The sequence below is a fragment of the Poecilia reticulata genome, chromosome 22 (genome assembly GCF_904066995.2).
Source record: "Poecilia reticulata chromosome 22, P_reticulata-male-v2, whole genome shotgun sequence".
Lineage (NCBI taxonomy): Eukaryota > Metazoa > Chordata > Actinopteri > Cyprinodontiformes > Poeciliidae > Poecilia > Poecilia reticulata.
In genome coordinates, this window is record NC_088851.1 from 21,266,404 (window position 1) to 21,286,658 (window position 20,255).

General features: G+C 39.8%; 1 protein-coding gene across 2 annotated transcripts in view; it reads right to left on the reverse strand.

The window, feature by feature from the left end:
• LOC103458968 (microsomal glutathione S-transferase 1) overlaps nucleotides 1-20,255 on the reverse strand; it is a 117,068-nt gene that overhangs the window by 1,119 nt on the left and 95,694 nt on the right. The window contains exons 1-3 of one of the 2 annotated variants that reach the window (XM_008400126.2): nucleotides 1,892-2,030; nucleotides 1,498-1,630; nucleotides 1,073-1,164 (exon numbers count right to left, since the gene is read on the reverse strand). In XM_008400126.2, the coding sequence (XP_008398348.1) occupies nucleotides 1,073-1,164; nucleotides 1,498-1,614 (209 nt within the window). In that variant the 5' untranslated portion in view covers nucleotides 1,615-1,630; nucleotides 1,892-2,030. Of the gene's footprint in view, nucleotides 1-1,072; nucleotides 1,165-1,497; nucleotides 1,631-1,891; nucleotides 2,031-20,255 lie in introns of those variants that run through there. The other variant, XM_081603233.1, reaches the window with a different exon arrangement.

Genomic DNA, 20,255 nt, shown 5'->3' on the forward strand with positions numbered 1-20,255 from the left:
TTAAAAACAAACTGTCCAAAGGTAAATCTGAGAATACTACACCTGAAATAAGTTTTGGAATGATGCAAATGCATCTCATAAGTCACTCAGTGACATTCATATGGTGTAAAAGTATCAGTTTCTCAGTAGTGACATCTTAATCCCAGTAAGATGCAAACAAATGATCTCTGACTAAGTTAATAGTCATTCCCGCCTTTCTCTTACTGGAGGTCAGATATCAGAGGCAACATGCTCTGCAGGGAACCCAGCCATTCCTCTCCGCACTCGCACCCTACAGATCCTCCCGGGATAACCTGAGGGGTTTCCAGACCAGAAGGGATTTAAAATCCCTCCGTGGAGCTCTGGATGTGCCCTCGGGTGTCTCTCCATTGGGTTTGCTGTTGGAAAACTTCCACATGAAGGAACATTTTAGATTCCATTGCCGTAGATAAGGGTTGGAGCACACAGTGGATAGCCTAGAAAAGCCGGAGCTTCCACCGTTCAGTTTGGTTTCTTCTTTTCCTCAATAAAAAATAGAGCAATGAAAACATTGCCGCAGAAGAGCCCTTATCTGTACATCCATCTCCTGTTCCACTTAGCATCACTCATGGGAAAAATAAAACAACAAATATTGAAACTCTTTTGTTTGAAACAGAGATTCACTTCTACACTGCAGGGAGCATTCCATCTTCACAGATTTAGGACCTTGGCCTCCCAAATCCTTTAAGCCAAAAACGCTGACACAGCTCATGCTGCATTGATCCGCAGACTGAATGGACAGTTCTCCCTCCTGCAACAATTCAAAATAAAGTCCCTAAATAATGCTTTTATTAAAGCTAACCAAATCAGCCATGTTGACCTGATCTCTGTGTGTGCATTTAAAACCATCCAGGTTTTTACCTTGGGATTAAAGCAATCAAAGTATTAGACACATGAGGAAAGGTTTATTTTTTAGACTTTTTGGACTTTTTTTATGTGTTGGAGTTTTATAAAGAAAATACTTTTTCCTCCACCCCTTCAACACGAGGGATTTCAAAATTTCAGTCAAGAGCCAAAGCCATCCGGAGCATGTATAAAAGGTAGAGCGTCTCACCTCTGAGCTCGCTCCACATCTGGATGAGCTCTCAGCAGCTTCTTCTTTTCCTCGTCAGTCTTTCTGGCAACATCTTCTTCGTTAGAGAAGGACTGAAAGGAGAGACGACATGTGCACACATGGCAATGTTTTATATCTGCATTCCAGGAATTCCAGAACCAGCAGCAGAAAAAGGGGAGAGCGCACTTTGAGTCAAAACTGTTGCAAGAAGAGGCAAAGAAATTTTTTGTTATAGGTCTTCATTTCTGAAACTTTTGCGCTGAATGACATGTTTTGACACGTAGGACTACAGCAGACTGCACCGACTGGTTTGCAGAAATGCTAATATCATCTCACAAACCATTGTGACCTATCAGTAAGTACAGATACCAATGGTAAAACTTGAAAATTAAGAAACTGTTCCGTAACCCATTTGTGTTACTTACCCCTCTGGTGATGCGGAAGTACGCGGTCACAGGACCCATTAGCATCATCTTGAGTGTGACAATAGCAGCATAGGTGGCGAAAGCCTTGAATACCTCGTTTTCCATGAGTGTGGCCATTTCTACAGATTAACACCTGGTGAAGGTGGAAAGAGGAGGCAGCAGGGTGTTACTTTCAGCTGTAAAAAGCTGTTGGACTGATAGTTTTTCATGTACTGTCAACACCTCATGCAGCAACATTACCTGCCTTCACACAGCAAATAGAGTCACCAAATGCTTGAAACCAAACAAGCTTCAGTGAACCCACTCCCAGTTATACACTGACCCACATCAGGTTCATAAAAAATACAAAGCAATTAGGAAACAAACAAAAGTCATAAATCATGAAAAAACTTACAGTTTTCCTGCTCTGTTGTCTCTTGGCGGTGACTCTGCAGAAGTGAAGCAGGCTGGACATGTTGCATAAGGACACCTCCCAGTTCACTCAGTGGGTGGGACTCAGTTACACTTCCTGTTTGGAGCCGACTTGCTCAGTTTCTCAGCCAATGAAAACTTCTTTTTGTGCAAAGACACACAGTTTGACTTTGAACATTTAGGTTTTGTGCTTGACTATTGTGTGAGAGTGACCACATAATACATTACAAAGAATTTTGTTAGTTTAAAAGATTATTTTCTAACTATGCAATCATTTTTATAGTATTTTTCACCCAAACTGATCAGTAAATGTTGTTTTTTTTTGTTGTTTTTTTTAACTCTTATCATCAGTGGAGGTATATATCTTTGAAAGTGCCCAGCTGGACCCACATTATAAACCTAATTAGCAGGCTGGTTGTTATCAAAGAGGGAGAGAAATTACTATCTCCTTGTGTTAGCAGTGCTCAGCTCTAAGAAACAACGTGCAGCCATAATGAATTTGCATCAAGCTGGCCTCACATCTAAGAAACCGCTCCAGTTGATTGAACTGTTTTCGGGATCATCAAGCTGACAGACGTAGCTACATGTTAAAGGACGACCAAGCAGGCATCGCAAATGCCTGGATCATCTCCCTGCTGACAAGGGTGCTGTGGATAATCATGATGTGGCCAGTTCAGAAATTGCTTAGTATTTTGCAGCAAGTGAGTGATGTAATGCCATCTGGACAAGAACTCTAGCAACTTGTCAAAGATAAACATTGAAGAGAAACTGAAATTCTCCCAGAAATGCAAGGAAGGATTCCAGAAGACTGGTGAAAAGTTATTTTCCAATTAACTTTCTTTGTGATTGTTTGGGGCATTTGGAACCTCTTTTGTCTGGGGATTCCATCTCATCCAAGAGAGTGGGCTTCCTCTCAAATCTGAAAAATAATGCAAAAAACATCCAGATTTCTTCTGAACCTCGTAGGTGACGCAGGTGAGATCAAATTTATTCAGTACAGATGAAAGACGGGGCTGCAGTTAAAAAGTCTCTAAGATTTTGGTTTAAATATCTGAAGATGCTGATTTACTGACTTCTTCATCCTAACTGGAAAAATTAGACTTTTTTTTATCTGTTTTTTAAACCGGTGGCCACTGCGCTTTGATGCTCAATTTCAGTCTTAAACAATTCACGGTTGTGCTCTGATTTTTTAATGTCTTTTTTTGTGATTCACAATTTCAAACACAGTATCAAATACAATCATTGTGAGCTGCAACTACAAACATAATTGAAATGCAAAAGTTGTAAAAACGATACCCTTAAAGGTGAATGACGCTCAGAGGTTGACGCTCCATACTGAACGGCTTCTTGCCCTTTGGGCCAATCAGAGGCCTCCGTCTTGTGATGGATCTCTGAGGCTCTGTGGGAACTAAGGGGAGGGGAAATTGACGCCGTTAATAGTTGTAAGAATGTTCATGTCAAAGGGATCTATTCTTCCAGCCCATTGATCTGACGTCAGCAATGAATTTATTTCTCAGTCTTTGTTGAACTACTCTATCTCATCAGCAAGGATGGATTATCTGCTGGAGCAACACATAGGGTCTCCGACTCTCATTAGTCGATGATAGATGAAGCTGGAGATAACATCTATTACATTTTTAGTACCTTATAAGATCTCTTTAAAACCTGCACCGGGTCTCTAATATGTATAGAGAAAGAATAAAGACACAAAATTACCTCAAACATGCATTAAAGCAAACACATATAAAGTGGTTTGTTTATCTCTCCGTGTCTAAATAAACTGCATTGTATCTTCCTTCGGACTCTGTGCCTCCTCAGCAGCAGGAGATCTAACAGCCCTGAGATGTTTTGGAGCTCAGACTCTGTGGTCTGTTTCCAGAACCTGCAGCCCCAGAGGCGTTTCACTAAGACAGCAGGACCCAGACAATCCATCAAAATTCGTCCTCCTCTTGTCTTCAGCTCTCAGGGTGTTTCCTATTGTCACTACAGGATTTAACAGTCTTGCTCCTCTGTGTCTCGCTGCAGATGGGACAGTCTGAATATAACTTGATGCCCTCACAGGGCTTTATTACCTGAATGCGCTCAGACAGCGGAGAGGAGCGCAGCTCCAAATGCTTTGGATTCATTAATGATGGCCCTGTCCCGATACAGTTAATTTAGACAATTCACAGCCCTGTTTATCTGTGTTAGAAACTGGTGTGAGGAACTTTAAATCATTAAAAATAACAGAACAGACTTGCTGTTATGAACCAAATCTGCACAAAAAATTGATGTTGCTCAGGAAATGTGGATTATTTTGAATTTAAAAGATAAAATTTGTTTTATTTCAATTACATTTTAATACTATATTTCTGAGCTTCCAGTTCAGTAATATTTCGCAATGTACAAACAGCGATTTTTAATAACACATCCAATTGTTAAAAATCCAATTCAGTCAACATTCAGGCGAGATTATTCAAGTTATATATTCAGATTTACATCCATTCGAAGTCTAATTATGCCAGTCGATTGCATCAAGACATCGGATTGGCATCAGTCTTTCGTTTATTTTGGACAAGCACATGGCAACAGTGTATAGGAACAACTTCCTTTAACAGAAAGAAGTCAAAACCAGGCTCAGCAGGAGATCCAGCATTTCCCATGACCTGCTAGGAGATTAAATTGCACAGAAGTAGTGAATCAAGAGAATCTTCAAAAAAAAAAAAAAAAAGAATAGTACATAAAGTTAGATTAGTAAAGTGTTTGTGCTAGGAAAAGATACTACAGATGCACAGTATTGGCAAAAGTTTAAACAGTGATATTATCATAAAAATTTTCGATATCCATAGTAATTTACCAACATTTTCCTAATTTTTCTCTTTCGTTTCCATCATAAATAATGACCACAACACCTTCCTTTATATTCAACATCTGAGTCACTTACATCTACATCACGTGTGAACATAAAAGACAGTGAACATTACACTTAAAAATAACAAAAACAATCTGGTGATTACAAACTGAATCCCACTGATAGCTGTAGAGTAGAAAGACCTAATCCAGACCTATTCCACAATCTCAGTAATTCAGCTCAGAGCTGCTGCAAAGCTGCAGACTGACATGCAGTAACAGCATATTTCACGTCATTGTTCTGTTGTTACAGGGGGAGAGACCAACACAGTGAAATCCTGTGAGTGTCTGGTAGAGCCGATTTCCTAAAGAAGGAGGATCAACCTCAGAATGTCACTGAGGAATCTTTAAGCCTTGAAAGGATATTTCAACTTTTCCAAAGATAACACTAACTTCGTAATTAAAATTCCCTTTCTGTCTCATCTGATTGTTCTCATCTCCTCCATCATCACCAGGCAAGGCCACGGCTCCGGGGCCAGGGGATCCGACTCTGAGGCAAATGAGAAATGGTACTGTAATTGGGAATGAGGTGGAGGTGAAGAAGTGACACAGCAAGCCAGGAGAGGGGCTCTGGAGACACATAAGAACTGTCAGACCCCAATAAAGTCTGGGTTCATTTATTTTAAGACCCTCATTACCTGCTCAGACCCTCACAGGTGTTTGATCTATTAAAGTTGTGAAGGTGCCGAGGATGCGGCTATCCTCTGAGAGCTGTGGTTTATCAGAGAAGCTCATAACTCCGTCAGAAAGTCTCATTAAAGTCACATTATGAGACAGTTTGACCATTTAAAGTCCCATTACGCTGCTTCTGTGGTTCAGTTTAATATGAAATCTGTAGAAACTAAACAAACAAATGAACACACACCAGCAGCTCCTCTTTAATAAAATGAAGGTCAAACAATGTTCTCACAGAGGAAATTAAAAACTAATTCAGCGGCAAATAACCCAAAGCCATGTCTTGTAGTAGCTCAATTAGGCAGGCAATTTTCTCACTCTGGATCAGTGCACATTTATGCAAAACAGGTGACATCAGATGACCAACCACCGTCACACAGCTTAGGGTTTTATGTATTCTTTGCCTAAAGCAGTTTAGGAAATTGACAGAAATCAGCATCAGTTCTGGTCAGATTTCTCGCCTGCTTTATTCTGACAGAAAATACTCTGGCTGTCCAGCTGCTGCAGCTGTCTGATTTGAACATTTTCTAAGTGAACTGATTGGTCAATATGAGATTATTTTTTAACATTATGTACATCTAACTTGTTCCAGATTTCAGAGTCTGTTGTCATAATGATGAAGACAGTTTTAAGGTGCTATGAATAAGATTTAGCATACTTTCTAAATACATTCTTAACTCTGTTAAGATTCATGACTGAAAAAAATCTCCAAACTCAGAACCAATATTAGCTAAAACACAAACAATTTCCAGATTGCTGAATCTGAACACATTGCTGACTGATTAGATTTCCTGGATAGCAAATCTAAACAGATTCCCAATCTGAACTCTGAATTGATTTCCTGTCCTGAACACATTCCAGACTCAGAGTTCTGACTGGAAAAATAAAGATTCCCATTTGAGAAAATATCTTCCAACTCTGCACTGTCTCCAGACTCCAATCAATCTGAACTTTAAACAGATTCATGCAAAGGTTCAAAACTCTGAACAGATTGATTTTGAGGAGATTTGAGTCTGAGCAGGCAGATTAAGTTTATCTGCATAGGATAATGCATAAACAGTGTAATTTGTGTGTTTTAAAGGAAGAAGAAATGAACAGATTCTTAGCTTTAAGCAGCTTCTTTACTCAAACTCCATAAAGATCCCCTAATAACATATTCCACACTCTGAAAAGATTCGGCACAATTTCAGAATTTTTATATAAAATGTCTTAAATATAAACAGATCTGTGACTCTGAGCCGGAGTCTGAACATATTTCTGACTCATTACACAGGCGTCTGAACACATTCCCAGCTCTAAACAAATTCCAAACAATGAACAAAATTCCAGTTCTTTACAGATTCCTGGCACAGAAACTTGGTGCAGATTCCAGACGTCAGTGCGCTCAATAAGTTTGAGGAAGTCTTTCAGAACTTTTCTTTTCAAAAGCTGCTTTTCACTCAGTCAGCCTCAGTCTTGTTTTTGACCTTCTTAGAAAAATCTTTTCATTATCTAAGCTTCTTAACACCAACATGTAAATTATCTAGGAATAAAATCACTCAAGTGTTGTTTAAACACGTAGATTGTTTCCTGCAGACACAATGTCTTCCTCCCTGGTTAAATATGTAAAACATACTAAAGATAAAACAGTTTGACAGAAACTGCGGTGCTGAAAAATGTCACACTCAACTCTTTACCCATGACTGTACATATTTAATTGAATTTTTTACCATAAATTGCTACTGTTTTGCTCCTTTAGGCAGCGAGTTCCCTCTTCCTGTAAACAGACTGAGCTTCACCTGCTGCTTAATAAAACCCAAAGCACACAGCATGAAATGAGCTGTCTGAGTGCTCTGTCTCCACTTGTTAATCCAGCAGCACCAAACTAATTATCAGTCGACATGTTGTTCTGGCCAACAGATAACTGCTGGGAAACATTAGCAGCTCCATCTGTAACGCTCCTTTTATATCAGCGCACACCTACAAGCCGCGCTGCAGATCTGAGCGCGGAGTCCAACCGTCCTGTCCTCCGTGATCAGAGTGCAAACACGCGCTCACATCCAATCACAGGGAAGTAAGACCTTGTCCGGTCCTGACACATAAAGGCCCTGCTGTCTAAATGACTGCAGGATTGTGGGTAAATAGTATTGTCCTGTCCAGGCAGCGAGCGCGACGTCAGCAGGAAACCTTAATCACAGAGGTTGAAGTGTCAGCTTGCAGCTATTAACCCCGGCCATCTACAGCGAGGACAGCTTGTTGTCCTTTACTCTTTGTCTCTGAGACGGATCATTTGTCCTTTCCTTCAGCTTCCGCCCTCGTGCTCCACTTCTACACTCATTTTACCTTCGGATAACACCCTGAGACAGTTTAAACAGGATTAAAAGCCTGCTACAGACCGAGGTGAAAACCGTCACCTGAGGCTCTGCGCTGCTTCCATCCCTTTCAGGCCTCACTGGGACGCGATATCACAGCTCCAGACAAGAATTATCCTCCAAAACAAATCGGGATCATGAGGGAATCTTTTAACTCAGACAGACTGGTGATTAATTAGCTTCAGGATCTGCTGCTGCCCTCAGACCTTTGGGGAAGACTTCCTCCTTCCACCAAAGCAGATTTTCTTCCTCTGTCGGAGACCTGAGCTGATCCCCTGACAGAGTCACGCTTGGTCTCATGGTGTCTGTCCTACATTCTTACATGCTTAGCTCTGGACAAGGTGTGAGTTGAAGAAAGCTCAGATATTTGTGGAAAACCAGGCTAGTTCCTGTCGAGCAGTCATGCACGTGAACACGGACACGTGTTGATGGAAAAATCCAGACTATGGCAGACTAAATCCCAAAAGTGAAGATCAAACTTAAGGGGGATTTTTCTAGTTCCAGTCAATTAATAAGTGTTTCATAGACAATCATCAGGCTGCTGATTAAGCAGGTGGATCCAAATGTGGTTCTGGAATCTGCATCATTTTCTCAGCAGATTCCCGGCCCAGATCAAAAATCACTCTTTACAAATTATTCAGATATCACTCTTACAAAAGTCTAAATAAATTACCAACTCTAAACTATTTCTAACTTCAAACACTATCATCTCAAATGGATTACTGATGCTGAACAGAATTCGGACTTATAATAAATCCTAACAAATACCAGACAACTTCAAACAGATCTGCAACTTTTAAAAACATTCTCCGACACTTCAAAATGAGCCTCAGTGGATTTTTTTTTCACTCTAAACAGTCCTTGACTTTAAAATGATGACTGAACATAATAAAAACTCTGGAAAGATTCCAGACACAAAAAAGTAACATAGTTACACACAACAGAGAATTTAAAAAAGAATCTGTTTTATCACTACAGTTCTTCAGGAATAAGATGGATATTAATGTTTTATGAAAATGGGTTAGAAAAAAAACTCTGCAGAGGGTTTTTAAACAAAGTTCATATATAGTAAGAAAATAACCTAAATCAGTCCAACTTTCTGAAATGAACAAATCCATACCACATTTAAGCATCTGCTCTGGTGGGACTTCAACACAAATCCTTCAAATCTCTTCTGCTGAGTTTGACTAAAAGTCAAACACAACTGTAATGGGCTACCGTACCTAAAGCAGTTTGTAAAGCCGGACATTTGGATAAAGATGTTCAGAAAGACCCATTTAAAAGAAAAAAAGAAAGTCTGACTAAATAGAAGTAAAGCAACTCACATCCTGAATAACTTATCAATTATATATTAAATGGATATATTTAAGTTTTTGTCCCTGAATGCAAAGTGAATGTAAAGAGCAGCTCAAACTGATTTTTTTTTCTTTTCTGCATCAAAACTGTATGATAAAAAACAAAAAAAAAAATCCTCTGCACTTCCCTTCCTGAAGCTAAAACTGCCCCTGCCGTTTCATCCTCTTCCTCCTCCTCCACCTGGAACAATGAGCTCCTGGTCAACTGAAAGAAAGGTAATCAGTGAACAAAATCAAGGCAGGCCCATTCTGCCTCCACTGCACCAGATTCATTACCCGTCCATCACAGGAGGAGTGGGAGGAGGTGACGGCTGAGTTCAGAGGGGTAAAGCGGGGCTAGAGGGAGGCTGGAGGGGGGCTAGAGGAGACCCCGAGGAGCGATTAGCTGCTGGAGAGGAGCGATCAGGCCGTGATGAGCTATCGGACAGGACGGGGAATGGGGCAGAGGCAGATTCTGCAGAGGTTCATTACAGATCGTTCATCTTGTGTTGTGCTGCCTTCGGCTCCATTCCCAGTTAGGTCTACTCGGCAGGATGCCCCAGCTCTTATCTGCTGAGGTCTAATCAACCTCTGCTTAACGGGGAAAGCTTTTCTCATGCTGGAAGTCTGAAGCAGCAGGCTGATTGTGTGACGGAGCTGACAGGGTTGGGTCAGGCTAAACTTCAGCTCCATGCCAGAACAGTTCTGCTGGAGAAAAAAACATTACCGATAGTAAAAAAAAAAAAGAGAAAATCTTCTGGAGAAGAAGAAATCTTTCAGAATGATTTTGATTTATATATTATTGAACAGAACAAACCACAGATACATTTATAGAGTGAATGTTTTTAAAGTTACACAAACACCTATAAATACTGTATGCAATAGTTACTCATTTTTGGACCAGATCCAACTTCTGATATAAAAGAAGAGTATGCTATGATGGTTTTGGATTTAATTTATTTGTCATCATTTCTGAGTTGTACTATTGCTATGGCTATGCCACATAAATTAATTCCTTTGTGCTTAATCTCTTACTTATTTCCGATGTGTTTGTTCTGTTATTGTTAGGCTTTTTCCTCTTGGTTTGTTGTTACTTTTGTTTCTAGTTCACCTCCCGGTTTTAATTAGTCACTTTATTTTTCTTCTTCTGTGATGTTTTTTGGCAGTTGGCAAACAATGAAACTGGTACATTACCGCCACCGACTGGTACTGAGTCAATTAGTCTCTTTTCCCTCAGCCTTCCTGTTTGCCTCAGCTGTTCCACATTCCCCTGATTAGCTCACCTGGATCAAATGTCATCACCCACTTTCCCTCAGTATATAGACCTACTGGTTTTCATTCCTTTACTGGTTTCTCCTGGTGCCCTGTCATGCTCCATCTCCTGCTCTCCATATGACTTTCCATGCAAGTTCCTGTGTAGCAAAATATTGGATTTTGATTTTATCAGCCAGCAAACATGGCAGAATAACTTTCAGTCAAAATGAGCCTTTATGTGTAAAAACAAGGACCAGTATTACATCTCAAATGCTTGGCTTCTCCAATTTAGCCTCAGAACTGTCTTTGAATTATTCACTTTGTGAGCGATTTGGCAAAATTAATCCACATTAATTCTCATGCCTCCTATGTTGCCATTATCAGGGTCAAACATTTTCACCAGCCAAACTTATATTGCAATATTTTTTTCCTCTGAATCTTTGCGAGAGTTGCTCCAAACTGAGTCAAAATGCAGTTGCCTGAGTGGAAGAAAAGGATGGATAACAGACATCAATTCTGGCTTTTAAAGAGCATCACATCGAGGACAGGGCTGCCTTCACCAGCCTGAGAAAGAGTTAGGACACACTTCAAATCTCCATCATTTAATTTGACAGAGGCAATAATTCATTTAGGGTTTAGAATAATTAGCATAACCAAGTATCTGGGAATCCCTTAGCTGGGGGGTAATGAGCCAAAAATCTGAAAAATGCTGAAAAATCTGTAAAAGTAAAAAGATAACTTCAAAATTTGGAAAACACGCAGTAAATAAGTGATTAAATATCAGTTTTGGGGAGTTTATCAAATGGATGCATTTTGATATTCTCAACAGGTTATCTCGCTCCTCACTGCATATTGAGGGTTTGTTTTGCCTTCAGTTCTGCTCCTGGCTATAAGCAGCATGAACTTGAAGGAAGGATATGAGTTTGACAAAACACACTGAATAAGGAAGAAGCTGATTCTCATCAGAACTTGCACTGCAGCATTTTGAGTTAAAGCAGCCGGATCACATTAGTTGTGTCCTTATGCAAAGCGTTCAGTCCCATCAGCTAACTGCTGCAGGACAACCGTAATCACTGTGTGTATTATTGAAGCTTCTTCTAACCCGCCTCCTGCAGCTCCTCTCTGCCAACACACCTTTTGTTTAATTGGAACAAATGGTTTTTTAATACCACTCGGGTCAGATGACCTTGGTGCTGTGAGGAAAGAGAGGCTGGTGGCAGCACTACAGTGTGCATTAACTGGATGTCAGCAGACATTACTCTCCGCCAGCGTACGCTGATCTGAGACCTGCAGCAGTTAATAATGTGCAGCCAACACACCTTCCATCTCTCCTAATAGAGATATTGTCATAGAACTGCCGCCGCCGAGCCCTGCAGAGGCAACGGGGAAATAGATGGCGTCTGCGATCTTCCCCTCCGCTTCGTCCCTCCATTCCCAGGTCACGTTTATTTAAATATAGAGCAAAGTTATCACTGGGTTGCCTCAACAACATTTTGTTTAAACACTTTTTTTTTTTTCTCTACGTTTATCCACACACCAAAAATAGAGGATTCTACCTTCAGCTAGGGAGATCAACCTGTGCTTCAAATGAGTTCGGGTATATTCGTGTCGTTAGTTGGAGTAATGGTGGAAAGAAGAAAGATGTGAATATATGGCTTTAGGCCGGTATTGCCATAACAAAATAATTGGTTCAATTTCATCAGATTTGTTGCACGACTGACTGACAAATGAAGATCCTGCATCACCACCTACAACTCTGGAGATTCTTTGATAATATAACTTATGACAACAATTAACTTTCCTTTGACATTAAGTGTTTTTCAGTTGAGCTTGAATTCAGTTGGGTTATGTTGATTTTTTTTAGCTTTTAAACAAAACATGTGGGCTTAAAGTCTATTCCACAACTGCTTTAAGGTTATTTTCCTAATTAATTAAAATTTACAAGCTGTCCTTTGACAATGAATCTGCTAAGAAATATAGGTATGTAAGGAGTCACATTCAGGTGAGGTCATTTCAAAGCCTTTATTAGCCAATAACAGGATTCTCATTGAGATGTCTTGCTTATCAATCAGCATCATAGTAAAATAATTATTGGCATTCACTTTTCTTGTTTTTGATTTTTCAGCTTGTGTACCTGTATGAGTCTATGTGAGGCATCTTGTGTTTTTCCTAATAATTTTGTGACATCTTTAGCGTCATAGACTGGAAAATGTTGGGCTTGAAAAGTTTTCATCTTTGCATAAATCCCACAACTAGAATCAAACCATTCCACCTTACTCCGGGAGACTGACGAGGCTGATTTCAAGAAGAGACAAAGACCTCACATAAGACAACTTGACCTTGGCCTCCTTCTCTCCTCTCAAAAACAAACCAGGATGTTGACAATCTTTGCAAGGCCTTGCATTGTAGATCTCAGATTGCCTTGCATGCACAAAACGTCTGTGGCATATAGCTGGTTTATAGCTGCATATCGGGGTGCAGGGTGCAGCGTTGGAAAGGGTGGTGGTGGCATATCTATAAAGTAGAGCTATGAGTTTTCAGAGATGAACTGGCTAAGCAGGCCTCCTGCCAAGCTTTTGCCCCCGTCATCATCTGGCTGGACTAGCAGTGGTCTAACTTATGTTTTACAACAACCCTGGCAGTGCAGCTGTTAAGTTGTTGTGTCCTGTCACACTGACGCCCCTTGCACACATAAAACAGTATGAACCGAACACAACACGGGAGATGAGCTCTGACCGGTAGAGAAAGATGAACAAGGCTGCACCCAGACTCATAATGAAAATTGCTGGAAAAGTGACGGAAGAAGCAACTTTTCGACTGCAGGCTGATTGCGAACTCTGTCTGTCTGTGAAAGAAAAGTTCTGCTTTAAGATTAACGGATGAAGATGAAGCAGAGGACTGAATACAGAGCAGGGTGACAACCTGTTTCTGTGTTTGGGTTATTTATCAGCGAGACTCAAAAAGATAAAAGTGCCAGATGAAAGCCTCGGGAATGATCAGCTCACAGTAAGCACTGAACAAACTAAACTTGGTGTTTAGTGAGACTGGTTCTTTCAGAAAGCGCCATCAGGCCATGGTTAATGAAACATTAGTATGCATCAGTTCATTGAAACAATCCAGGACACATGGGAATGCACCTTGCTGGAACGGTGTCATCCAGCATAAATGGTCATTTTGATAAGTATAACTACATCCTGGTGAGACTTGGTTGATGTCCAGGGAAGCATTCGATCACAAGTTTATGTGCTATATCATCAAGTTAATGTGACAGATGTTTAGAGTCTAGAGGAAGTAGAATCTGCAAGACACCCTATTTGGTCCTTAGCCAGAAAGTATCAGCAGGCTGATTAATATCACACCGAGGGAGGTTTTCCAAATAAGCTGAAAGGAGTCCTTGAGAGGAACTCCTTTCAGGCTGCAACTCCTCACAGATGGACTCAGGTAAAAACTGTTGTATTTGTGGATTTGTCCTTTCATCAGTCGTTTAGTCGTTCCAGTTGAAAAGAAAACGGTTTTCGCAACTGAAAAAGCATGAAACTAGGTGACAAAATGAAAAAAAATATTTGAATTCAAATTGTTTAGGGAGGTTCTTGCATAAAAAGAGATTTATTTAACAGGCCGCTTTGCTTTGATGTATTCTAGGTTAACTTTATTTTGCACACTCGTTGATTTTTGTGAAACAAAGTTTCTAAAGTCATCTGCAGCATCATTATTCACCGTTAAATTTGGAGCCTTTGTTCTGCATTTATCAGACTGTGTGGTAATGAAGGGTTAAATTCTCTCGCAGAAGGCACAAAGCTGCTGAATCGCCCAATCAGCCTCAGGATAATTTTATTCACAATTTACATTCGAGGCAGCATCTGTGTTTCTCTAATTTCACTGTTGAACGACCTGCCGATAGTAACCCATTTATTTCTGGGCACAGCTGAGTTGCAGCTTTTCTTTCACCAGAACACTGGAAACTGTTTAATGAACATCTCAAAGTAGTTTTCCTCACGATCTTCAGATGGCTGTGATGTGTTTGTGTTGGGCAAAAGTTGTTAAAAATGAAACTTATGGTTGCAGTTCAGGTTAAATAAAGAAAACTGGTTCCAACTAATCCTACTCTTAGTTTCACTTCTCTGATGTTTGCAATAGTTTCGTCACACACAGTCGAACTCTAAATGACATTCAACAGGCAGCGCTGAACAAGAATAAAACTATCATGGAAACTATTTGTTGGGCGGGATGGTCAGTTGGCTGATTTCTCATTTAAGCATCGGTCAATTGCTGATTTCCCACAATTAAGGAAATCAAAGCTGATTTATTGGTGCAGTCCTAATGAAAACCAATTGATTAATTTACACAATATTTTATCAAGCTGGAGAGAAATGGCTTTGTATGGGAACAATTGGCAAATGGGCTAATTCATCTAGTCACTCCGCCTACACTAAATTAAAATGATTCATAAATTATAATGCCATTCGCAGACCACACCAGTTTATTTCAACAAGAAATCAGATTCTTTCTTCTCTGGTTTATGCTCTGTTGGCTTACAGACAGCTAACGTAAGCAGCTAATCACATCTTTTGAACAACATGCAAAGTTTTACTTTTGTGTAAGCAATGAACCTCTCCTATATTGGTCCTTCTATTTTTGTTCCATTTAAAAATAAAGTTAGTTTCGGGTTAGTTTCCGGTCTATAAATCACAAGTGTCCTTCATTATAGCTGCCAGACAGGTATTTGTGTTTTTCATCACATTATTTTCCTATATTTTGTGTAGAAGTTGCTTATTTTATTCTCTTGATAAACTTTAATCCCTGTTTCTTGAAGTTTCTCTCCAGGTAATAACAGCAATATTAAACTAATGAGCTCTGAGCAACAGCAGGAAAATCAGCAGCTCGGTTTGGATTCATTCAGTTAAACACCGGAGTAATTTGCAAACGTTAAGTCGCGCTGCCGGGCCGGTTCATCCTTGGATGATGAATGAGGTGACGCAGCAACAGAGAAGATAAAGAGCGGAGCTGCAGGGGCAGATGGCCAACATGTCCTTGTAACGCGGGAGAAAACACCCGTATTGTCTCATAAACGCTGTCCTGTTTCAATCAGCTCACACGTGCATCACAATGTGGAGACATTAGACCTCAGTTTGATATCAGCCACCAGCACTAGCATAAGAATCGCCTGGACATGCCGCTACTGAAGGCCAACGGCTCTATATGAGCCGACATAACATTTGTGATGAAGCTGTTTGGTTACACAGGAGATCCACTTTGATCCGACACCTGAGATGACAAAGCGTCAACTTGTTTCTTATTAGAAACCATCAGTGGGGAAAACTTTCTGGCAGTAGCATCTCGTTCTGATGGTGCTGATCGTCCCAGTCGGTGTTGAAAGTGACAACGGACGCGGACGACAGCAGTTCCTGAGGCTCATTAAAAGTAAGCGCCTGAGCAGCTTCAGGACAGAGCTGATTGGAAGAGGACAGGGGAGGTAATTGAAGAAGCAGACTGTTTCTGCTGTCAACAGAGTTAGATGTCCTGCAGCTGAATGTGTCATGTAGTACCAGGAGTTGCTTTCTGCACATGGTTTACGCAACTCTGATAAGCTCATATTTTCCACTATAATAATTACTCAGAAAGAAACGACAGGAAGGATGTCTATTAGCGCTCTGAGAACTAACTCTCAACCAATCAAACTCTGGCTTTTGTCTCCTCACTTCCTAACAAAGAGCTCAGTCTTTGACTGAAACACAAGATGGTAACAAACATTACAGAAGTGCGTTGACACCCAGACTGTTCACATTTAAACACTCTGTAACTGAAATAGAAAGACTCTGTGCTTAGTTCTTAGTGCTATCTACAATGGTTTATGTATACTCAGAAAAACGTATGTTTTTAACTTGAATGCATATCTGAAAGCATATCTAAAAGAGAAATAAAAAAGTGCATTTTTGGTATTACAGGATGACTAAACAAAAAAATTCACAGGGAGGCTACAGAGCTCAAGCATGAATAAGCTAAAGTCTAATTTTTACCTGCATATTAAATTCCAAAAAAATCATTCCTTCCCTCGACTGAAACGGCTTTTCCCGAGTATTTTGCATGTGATTACAGTGTTCACTGCCTCCTAACCTTTACCAGTCTTCCATGCGATGCAGCGAGAACCTTAAATCTTGGCTGACTAACAGACCTTGCAGCTGGAACACAGTGAGGCGTTTCCAAAAGATGATTATCAAAGACTCCATCTGACCCATAATGGATGGATGCCAACGCGCTGCCCTTTACTCTCATTATGAGCCACGTTGGACGTCAATAAACCCTGAAAATCACTCTCCATCCATCATCAGCTGGAGGTTAGTGAGCGCGCTGCACGGATGAGATGCAGCTTTTGCTCACGCGTTATATTTGGCTGTGACCTCTGTCAACCCCAGAAAAGATGAGCAATCAGAGCTGACGTGACATTTGATGAGGTGAGGCTGAGGAGTCCCCTCAGGTAGACAGATGGATGTCATGCTCTAGCCTGGAGGAGAAATCTGGAGCTTGAAGTTTTGCTTTAGAACATTTTGGCTCCAGCTGAAAGATGCAAAGCTCTTTTCATTGACCCTGTTTTGAAAAGTCACGAGGTTAAGAACACACAGTTGGACTGTGGCTTTGACGGCTCGCTTTGTTCCTTCAGGGACGGAGGAACAGATGTAGGTACTAAGTGTGTTCACTCCACCAGGCCAAGGTCTATTAAGTTCTTGTTTTGAATCATAATTAAGAGCAGCCAGTAAATTCCCTTCTTCCAGAACAAATTATAGTTAAACTTGTTGATTTTATGTTAATTAAATGCTTTGTTTTAATGCTTTGTGGACTTTTAGAGCATTTAAAAAAAAAGAAAAATACCTTCTCAGTTAGCGAGCATAAAAGGCATTTTCTTAAAAGCATCCCTCTCCAAATTACTCCAAGATCATCGTTGTAAACAACTGGACAAAAGTCCAAGTTACTCAGCTGCGTCACTAAGAGAAGACCCGACTCCCTCCGATGTCTTCACTGAGCCCTGAAATTTTGAAAAGTTGTAGAGCTAAAAGCCAGGTTGGTGCCAGAAAATCACAGATTTTATGAAATTACCAATTGACCTGAGAAGAGCGGTCAAATATTCATCCAATCTTTACTTTTTAAAAGCCCATCTAGGGACAAGTGCTGCGATTTAGCTGTTGCTATTGCACCATGATGCAAACATGGGACTGCTGTTTTATTCAGTTTGTGTAAGTCGATGTGTGTCTGTCCCCATCAAATAAACTTTATAAGAATCCCAGAAGTTTGATGTGTCCAAAAAAGTAAGTCAAGCTTCCAGAGGAACACAGATAAAGTAATAAGGCTATATTTAAGTACTTAAGGTTTTATGCACAATTCTTAAACATTTTGGATTACAGAAATCCCAAAATAAACATCAAACTTGTGTTTCCAGTTGTTTTACAATTACTCCACCTCAAACCCTATAAAACAAGGGTAAAATCTTTTGACCAGAAGTGTATGTGTGTGTATGATACTGCAGCCATTTCTGCTGAAATGAATAAAATATTGACTTAATAGACGTGATTTATTCCAAGCTAATGTAATCTTCTGTTGTTTATTTTCTGACAAACGTAAAGGCTCGTCCTTTGTTGTAAATGTTTTAAATTCCCCAACATTTACCTGGTAAACCAAAGTCATCCACTGAGAATAAAGCCAAGGACGATAAGACTCATTATTTTTACCGACACATTCTGATGCAAAACAGCATGTGCAACATTAGGGAGTAAAATGTCAGGCCTGTCATAACGTCGTGCTGCACAAGCGTATCTCTCAGCCAAATGCCACACCGAGACTCTGCATACAAAGAATCCTGCCAAAACCGCTTTTAGCGTCGTCATGAATGAACAACATCAACTGCTTCAGAAGATGACTCTGTGTGTGTTTGTACATCCGTGGTGAGTTTCTGCATGTGCAACAGCAAATGAGGCAGAAATTGTTAAGAGTAGAGCTCCAGTTTTGCGGCAGCAGCGGTCGGCTGTTATTAATGACTCATTCCCAGCGGCCCCGGGGCCCTTGGTGTGCAGCCTGCTCAGAGATCACCTCAACCTCCCATAACTCTGTTTGGTCAGGAGAGAAATTATCAGCGGGATGGAGAGAGGAATATGGAACAAAGTCTGCAGAGTGAAGAGATGTATCCTCATTAAATTACTGCTAATGAACAGTTAGTGATTATTATTAGAGTAATTACTTGGACTTCCTTCTGCACCGGGTACAGCAAGTGTTTGTTCTCTAGTTTACAGAATACAAGTGGCGTACCAGCTAGCTTGACATTATCATACAGAAGATTCTCTTGTTATATAGCAGCACAAAATAAATTAATTTAAACATTTCCAATGTACTTTTCTCTTTGGAAAAAAATCACCAATCATACTTTGAACTGCAGGAAACTTTATGTTCAGATAGAAAATTTGATAAGCAGACTGACTTGCAGTGATGAATTCTGGGTGAACTAAAGCTTTAACAGCAATAACTCTGTCGTTTCTCTGACTTTCTGTCTTTATGGAGGAATTTCGGGCTCCTCGTTTTGCAGAGCTGCTTCGGTTTTTTGATGTTTTTGTTCAGCATTTCAAACATGTCACGATTTTGACTTTGCATGGACTATTTTAATGGTTTGATCCTGCTCGCTTTTTTGACATTATTTTATGAAAGGTTTTTCTGCTTTTTCGGTTAATTTTCATTTTGATAATCTGGTTTGAGAAAACTTCAGCTGTCACACAAATAGCCTCACATTTGACTCTAGAATACTTTGATCCAAAGAGTAATATTTTTTTTTATTTGAGCACAGTCTGACTTTGGGGTGAATTTGTTGATGCATCAATTCCTCTGAAGATTAGCAGCTGTTCCTCATATCTCAATAAATTCTGGTAATGGTCCAATAACCGTTTCCAGAATTGTGGGTTGTAGTTTCTTTTCTAAGGTCTTTGCTAAAGTCTTTCCATCTTGGTATTGAGTTACCACACCTACATCTCCCCACTTTTACAGTGATCCTCACAGTGAAAGCAAAATGAATTCATCACTTTTTTTTATCAGAAACATTTTCTTTTTTAAAATTTATCAAATTATGTAAATAATTTAAACAAACTACTGTTGATTGGGTTTGGATTAGAGACATTTTTAAACCCTACAAAACACCTGATCCTGATTTCTGTAGTTTGACACCAGTGAATTAGAATATTATTGAAAAGTTTATTATTTCAGTGTCTCAATTCACTGAGACACATTGTATAGATTGAATTAAGCACCGACTGGTGTTTTCAAACCTTTATAATTATGAGGAGGTTTTGCTTTCAGCTATTGGAAATGCTACACTTAAGATTAGAACAATAGATCAGATCAATAAAAAAACATATTTAGTACAGAAATGTATTCTTAATAAAAAAAAGCACATTAAATACCTGCTTAATTTTTTTTTAAACTGACAAACGAGCCACATCTGAATAATAATAATAATAATATTAATTTATTGAATACGACTGCTCTTCCTAAGATAATGGCTCAATGATCTGCTCATCTATTCATCAGGAGAAGCTGCCTTGGGAAATTAGCAAGAAATGAACAGCTTGCCTCCAAACATGCCCGTCTTAGACTTCAACAGTCTATTCTCCTACCTGAGTCATATAACCTCTATGTTTTCCTTCCAGATCACATTAGCAAACCACTGGAACACCAGAGTCCAGCCATTTTTTTCTTCTTTAAGTAAACTATATCCACTGATATGTATAATTAATGACGGAATAAGATGGAAAAGTCTGTTTCGGCTTCATGATTATCACTCATCTCATTGTGGGCTCAAACTAGCTGTAGG